Source organism: Coregonus clupeaformis, chromosome 7, assembly GCF_020615455.1.
Source record: "Coregonus clupeaformis isolate EN_2021a chromosome 7, ASM2061545v1, whole genome shotgun sequence".
NCBI classification, from domain to species: domain Eukaryota; kingdom Metazoa; phylum Chordata; class Actinopteri; order Salmoniformes; family Salmonidae; genus Coregonus; species Coregonus clupeaformis.
This window is the reverse complement of record NC_059198.1, coordinates 17097640-17105457: the sequence shown is the minus strand read 5'-3', so window position 1 is coordinate 17105457 and position 7818 is coordinate 17097640. Positions and strand designations below refer to the sequence as shown.

At 41.3% G+C, this 7818-nt stretch overlaps 1 protein-coding gene across 1 annotated transcript; it reads left to right on the top strand.

The window, feature by feature from the left end:
* The first annotated feature begins 701 nt into the window (after positions 1-701).
* Positions 702-2821, top strand: LOC121570623 (transcription factor Sox-17-alpha-A). Its single transcript, XM_041882092.2, has 2 exons — positions 702-1171; positions 1691-2821. The coding sequence occupies exons 1-2, from the start codon at positions 883-885 to the stop codon at positions 2581-2583; spliced, it is 1182 nt and encodes a 393-aa protein (XP_041738026.1). The 5' UTR covers positions 702-882; the 3' UTR covers positions 2584-2821.
* Positions 2822-7818: the final 4997 nt, after the last annotated feature.

Below are 7818 nucleotides of genomic sequence, written 5' to 3'. Positions count from 1 at the left end.
ATCTGCGCTTTAGAAATATAATTATTTCCTGCTGAAACCTGAACTTCCAGTTACCAAATCCATCATCTCAATACACAGATCAAAGAGAGTGCGTGTGTATTAGACCTATGTCTGAATAATATAGACTTTAGGAGAGTTTAAACTTACAGGTGGTAGACTAATATAAAGTGATATAAAGATGACAAAAAACTTTAATAAAGATTCGAAAGTGATGGCATGAGCAATTGAGAACATGTCTCGCAGAACAGCAGCACATGAATTTAATTCAAATGTTTCTGAAATAAGTGACTTTGTAGCCTATTAATTATTTGATATTTGCTCAATTTGGCCTTATTTTGTGCATATGGCCCTATAGATTGATTTATCCTAAATTATTTTGTGGAGTTTATGTCACGAACGCAATATGTTCTATTTGAATCATAACTGCAAAACGCTCAATAACACTAGGCCTACGCCCACAGTCTTGTATCACATGAAAAAACTAACAATTAATATAAGTTTAAATGTAAATGAAATGTTTAATCCATTCTCTAACTTTAGGCACCTCATATTACACAAATAGGACAGTGTGTGTCTGGAAGGCGGGTTACTTGAAACGTTTTACACCTCAGGGGTACTGGGCACTCCCACCCTATTGTGATTGGTTGCCTATGCGCTTATAGTATCCCAACCTCAGGGTAAGATAGTCAGTTCTAGTTTAGTCAGCTCCTAGCTATTATCTAACATTGATGGATATTTTCCACTCAGTTTGGAATCGTTACGCTTACTTGCGTTATTAAAACTTTAATTTTATATATCTACACAGCAAGTGCTACTTATTTTCTCATTTTCTTTACGCGAGTTGCTGCCTGGTCTGTGTCGATAACCCGCAGGTGGACAGCGATGAGTAGTCCCGATGCGGGTTACGCCAGTGACGATCAGAACCAGGCTAGGTGCGCGATCTCAATCATGATGCCTGGAATGGGACACTGTCAGTGGGCAGACCCCCTGAGCCCTCTCGGGGACACCAAAGTGAAGAGCGAGTCCAGCTCCGGGAACCAGAACCGTGGGAAGAATGAGCCGAGGATCCGGAGACCCATGAATGCGTTCATGGTGTGGGCGAAGGATGAGCGCAAGCGGCTGGCACAACAAAATCCAGACCTGCACAATGCGGAGTTGAGCAAAATGTTGGGTAAGGCATTTAAATAGTAATTTATTGTGTAGGCCTGTTACTGACATGATATTTATAAAGACCAATGGGAATTTCTTGTTTATCAAGTATTTCAATAATATTTAATAAGTGACCAAATACTAGGGAATTGTTATTATTTTAAGCAGGTGTGTTACCACGTGGAAGCATACTGCATTTATTCGAGCAGAAATATTATAAATATTATTGTATGCCTATACTTCAATGATTTTGGTTTGTAGTAGGCTATTTGCATAGGGCCTAATTATCTTGAAAAGGCATAATTTTTATTGAAAAAGCACATGATGCTAACGCCCTTATCTTATTATGGCCATTGAAATATATGTTAGGTAACTCAAATGAATCAATTACAACAAATGTATGATCAATAATAATGGTCATGTTATTTCGAAATCAAAGTTATCCTGTTACTATATTGATGATGAGCTATTTTGGAGCACATCACCAGACTGCATGCCTGATGCGGCTATAACTGAGGTGAACTCTGTTGTTGATCTGTAGGGAAGTCATGGAAAGCCCTTCCTGTGTCTGAGAAGCGGCCGTTTGTAGAGGAGGCTGAGAGGCTTCGAGTGCAGCACATGCAGGACCACCCCAACTACAAGTACCGACCCCGGCGGAGGAAGCAGGTGAAGAGGATTAAGCGCCTGGACTCTGGGTTCCTGGTCCACAGCATGTCCGACCACCAGAGCACCTCCCTAGGTGGGGACGGTAGGGTGTGTATGGAGAGCCTGAGCTACCACCATGAGCATGGCTACCAAGTGTCTCCTCAATCCCTCAGCCACTACCGTGAAGCCCAGGCCCTCGGAGGGAATTCCTACGAATCCTACAGCCTGCCCACCCCCGACACGTCACCGCTGGACGCCGTGGAGACAGACTCCATGTTCTTCCCCGGTCACTCTCAGGAGGAGTGCCACATGATGCCTGTGTATGCCTACCACTCCCAGGGGGCAGAGTACCCACCTCAGGACCCTCACTCTAACCACCACACCAACCCCATGCTCCACAGACACCACTCCTCCCCCACAGAGCAGCAGCAAGCCTCCCAGGCTGGCCCCATGCCCCCCTCCTTCAACCAACTGGCCATGTACTACAGCCAGCACTGCAGCCCCAGTCACCCCAAGCGACACCCAGGCCATGGAGCAGGACAGCTCTCCCCTCCCCCAGACTCCCACTCCCACCCAGTAGACCAGGTGGAGCAGATGCACCCCTCAGAGCTGATAGGGGAGGTGGACCGCAGTGAGTTTGAGCAGTACCTGAACTCCTCCAGACCTGGAGACATGACAGGCCTGTCTTATGGGGCGCATGAGGCCAACATGCAGGGACCTGAGAGTCTGATATCCTCTGTGCTCTCTGATGCCAGCACAGTGTACTACTGTAACTACAACAACTCCTAACCTCCTGGTCCTCCCTGTCTGTCAATCACTACTACTGCAGCTATTACAGTACATAACCTGACCTCAAATGTCTCTCTCTCTATTTCTATCTTCTCTCTCTCTCTCTCCCTCCCTGTCTAGCTCTGTCTTTCTCTTTCATTCTGTTACCATTAAAGGCCAGTGGGAACTCTTTCATTTGAGGTTTTAAATCCAGTATGTTATTTTCTTTTTTGTGTGAAAGACGTTCAATGTGTATCACTTTATGAGCTGAGAAGCTATAGGACATTTGAATTGTGATGATGATTGTTCACACACTGGTTTCGATTTTATTTTTGTTCCCTTCCTTTTTTGCAAAGGGGAAAGCTCCTGAGCAGGAATATAAATACATTTTGTGATAATAAATAATGTACAGTTTCTATTTGAAGGTTTTATGTATAGGTGTTTTATACTTTTGCACTTTTAAAAAATAAAGTTTTGAACCAAAATAGATGTTCCCTTTCAGTTTTTAGGTTTTTAATTACATTACCTCACCTTTTTATTGTTGAAATACTGCACCACACAAATTCTTATATTCATGCACTGAGGTAATAGCCATATTTAGTTATTAGTGCAATGTTTTCATTGTTTATACATAGCAACATTTACATCATTTGTAGAGGTTATAGACTATGTGTTTAAAGTAATTAATAATCACATTTGTTGAAACAATTTTTTTGCCATAAGATAACTTATTCGTATACCATATAGACATTAGTGGTAGTCTAGATTAATTTCACAACAATATATAAAGAAAATTGATCTGATAATGTTTTACATCTAGCAAATGTATGTATTTGTTTTCTTGATGGTAGCGCTGTGGAACGTTGTGGAACAGATCACCTGGCAACAAAGTTCCTCCACAGTGGAAGGCTCTGGTCTGGCTTCCTGCCCCGGTTAGAATAGAGGTGATCTCAGGGTCTGACTTACACATGGCGCCTTGTTTTCACAGCATGGGAATACAGTTTATGTCCCGGACATCCTGTTTCTAAGTGATGTAGTCTCCCCTGATTAATGGCAGAGGCCATTAAATATGAGTGTATTTACTACACCTATGCTAGACAATGGAGAGGCATACAATACTAAACGTTTGTATACACATATATTTTGATAGCCAAATAAAAGGTATAGGTTAAAGTTTCTCAACAGATAGTATATCTATAGCATGGATTAATTCAGAAAACATATTAAGATATGGACATTTGTTGTTGAAAGGATGAGGAAGGTGTTATGAAGTACATCAAGACAACAATTCAGATGTATTTATAGTTGAACAAGAGGGTACCGTTTTATAAATAAAGATCTTCCTTTTGAAAGGAAGAGATTCTTCTCTGAGGGGTCAATCACCCTGACCCCAGAATCCATTTTCAGTACTCTAGAGGAAGCATGTTCCAAAGCTGTATATTCCTCCACTTTGTTAATGTCCAATGTTTTGAAATCTCTCCCATGTAACACAAGCAGAGGTTGGATCGCAAGGTAGATATTCCCTGTTCTTCCCACGCTCATTATGATGCTGTAATTTTAAAGATTTTAAATCTTCAAGAACAATAAAATGCTCATTTTAAATATATGGATAAACCATATCCGAGTGTGGGTGACTTGCTCTGTCCCGGTCCTGTTTTATTCATCTAATTTGTGACGCATTGTGGATTTTTCCACTTAAAACATCCAAGATGGTCATTAATCCAGTGCTGCATATGACTGCCATTTTCTCTTTATACTGTGTTACTGTAATACATAAGTTCTACACCAAACACACACACAAAACACAGATAGGAAAACAGGGCAGGAAAATTGATAAGAAGAGAGAGAGAGAGAGAGAGAACGAGAGAGAAGAAGACAGAGAAAGAGAACACACTGATAGACGTAGCCTACAGTCCAGGAAACAGGGGCTTTATGTGGTGCTCCTGTGTACTGGGAGAGGTGGTGAGTGTCCTAAGGCCTGTCTGTCTGACAGCGAGTGGCTGGCCAGGCCGGGAAGGGGGAGGATGGGAGTAGTCAGGGAGATTACCTTTAGGCTCGGCCGGGTGGCTCTCTACATTAACACAGGAGCACTTAATCACAGCAACGCACTAATCTTACCTCAGGTAGCTAGCTGCCTTTCACAAATACAGCTTTATTCAAAGACAAAAAAACAGGGGAAATATGGCTTTATTTACCACAAACATGGTAAAATAAGTTTCATTCACTCACAGATAAAGTCACAAACAGCTTTAGCCAGTACAGAACATAAAGAAATAGATACCCCAATATCTGTCACAATTAAACACTGTTGAAAATCCTCTGTCCCTTATGAATGGCACAGATACAGTCTCTGTATTGTAACAGACAGAAGAGACCCATGCTATGTCTTATGAATAACATTTGCCTTGAAAAATCTGGCTTTGCCCCAAGCCTCCAATTGAGAATTTGTTAAGGGTTACTATGACAACAAAAACACAGCAATGAGATACAATCTATTACTCGGAACAACAATCAAAGCAAACCCTGCATACTTTAGTCATAACTGGCACCCAGGAAGACAGAGAACATGCAAGAGCAAAATCAAAGCAGTTTCCTGCTAACTATTCTTGGTAATGAACAGTTGGAATATTTAGGTTGTGCAATTAAATCACATTAAAAAAGGAAGGTATGAGAGAAAGAAAGGACAGTAAGAATGATAGTAAGCAACCCTGGCTGCCGATGAAGTCATTGATAGTGGATTGCATATACAGAATGTGAGACAGCTGCAGACACAGAGGAGGGTGTGTCTGTTCCCTGTCTAAACCAGGGTTTGGGGTGGAGGGTGATTCTATAATCCCAGGCAAATGCCCTCCTTCTCGGGGCCTGATCGGTTTCATAGCCCCTGACTGTCAGAACGACCAGGGTCCAGTTGTGTTGCCACTAAATATAGTCCACATCAAGTCAATCTCTGTTCCATGCAGTGACTCAATCGTTTATTTTTCTTCTAATTCTGCCCCTTGCCTTGTCTCATACGATTATAAATAGCTCTCACAGGAGTGGGTGGTGAAGAAACATCATGTGGGTCCCTCTCCTTTTGACATGACCTCAGTTACTATATCAGTGATTCTCTGAATGGGTCTAAAGCACCATTTTCTGAGACATTAAGAGTAGCCTCACTATTGACTTTTATACAATATTACTATACAGCTTTTATAGATTTATGCAAAATTAATACACTGTCATTTCTGTCTGAAGGAAAAGGGGAAATGTAAACATGATCAAACCAATAAATACTAGCACTAAAATAAATAAAATGTTAACAGCAGCGCACACACTGTGAATGTATATACTGTACATTCAACATTTAGCTCTTGGCTTATTTGCCATAGGAAAAAATGATTGAGTCAGAAAGGTGAATAAACTTGAGGGCTGTTCTGATCAGCTCTCTGTACTCTTGTTCCAATCTCCTCATGGCATCTCCAGGCATTTTTTAGCTTGTGTCCAGTCGGGTAGTGATTGGAAGATGACAACATCAGCAGTCAGTTTCCTCTCTGCTGTGTTTTCCTATGGAGGGTGGATAGGTGGGGGTATGGGGAGGTCGAGGCTGTGGTAGAGCCCACACATAACTGGGGGTAGTGTTGGTGTTTGTGCCCAGTATCTTTTCTTCACAGCTATCCCCTGTAGGTCAAGACTTCAACCACTTAAGGAAAACTTCAGGAAATAGTATCAGTGATCAGTGTTGTACCTCTGTGCAGGTCTGTCAACAGACAATATATTGACAAACAGTGACTAACTTTTATCAGTAATATGATGGGTTCAGCACAGTGGCGGTCGGTGCCGTTTAAGATGAGGGAGGGTGATTATTATTTTAATGAACATGGCCTTATTTCTATTACAGCATATTGGATGACTGTCATTTATATTCCATTCACCCAGCTCAATGTAACATGATAGGTTTAGGCTACTACATGATACTCGAATTTACCCTGTACCCATCAGGAGGTTGCTACAACCTAGCCTATGAATGAAAGTTTACAACGTAGGTGCACAGGTCGAGAGAATTTTGAGTAATCAAGGTGACAGGCAGTGACACATTCAATACCACGTTTGCACATTCTAGCTGATCTAGGGTGTAATCATTAGTCCAACAGTTGCACACGATAGTTTCTATTGGACAAATTCAGTTATGTTTATCCCTGTTTCGTTCCATTTGCTTCCGTTTAAGATTTTTAACATAATCGGAGCAATGAATACACCCCTGATCACACGCAAACACAGTTCACTTTCATAGCAGCCACATACAAACAGCTCATTGTATATATAATTCCTTCTCGCATCTATCTACGTGTTCTCCTCCTCTCACTTTTTCCCTTCGCTTGTGAACTTCAGTGAACAAGACATCAGCTGTCTGTGACCAGCTACTACTACAATCATGCAGTACAGTGTACAGTCAGCAGCAAGCAGTTTAGCAGTTACACCGGTGGGCCCCGGTGGCAATAAATTAATAAAACCAAAAGCTTACCTTGACTTGGAAGAGTTCCAGTGTTGGATAGCCATTGTCAGCTAGCTAACATAGCACCCCTCTCTGTCTGAGCCCTCTCTGTCTCTTGTCTTTGTCTCTCTGAGTCAACTACTCACCACATTTTATGCACTGAAGTTCTAGCTAGCTAGCTTTTGCTTATGCTTTCAGTACTAGATTAATTCTATGATCCTTTGATTGGGTGGACAACATGTCAGTTCATGCTGCAAGAGCTCTGATAGGTTGGAGGACGTCCTCTGGAAGTTGTCATAATTACTGTGTACGTCTATGGAAGGGGGTGAGAACCATGAGCCTCCTAGGTTTTTTATTGAAGTCAATGTACCCAGAGGAGAACAGAAGCTAACTGTCCTCCAGCAACACCATGGTGTTACCCTACAGTGTGCTGCTGAGGCTACTGTAGACCTTCATTGCAAAACAGTGTGTTTTAATTACATTTACATTTACGCTCTTATCCAGAGCGACTTACAAATTGGTGCATTCACCTTATGATAGCCAGTGGGACAACCACTTTACAATGTATTTTTCTTAATTTATTAAAATTTTATTTTTAGAGTATATTTTACATTTTCTTTTGTTTTATATATATATATATATATATATATATTATTATTATTATTATTATTTTTTTTTTTTATTGTGGGGTAGGGGGGGGTAGAAGGATTACTTTTATACTATCCCAGTTATTCCTTAAAGAGGTAGGGTTTCAAGTGTCTCCGGAAGGTGGTCAGTGACTTCGC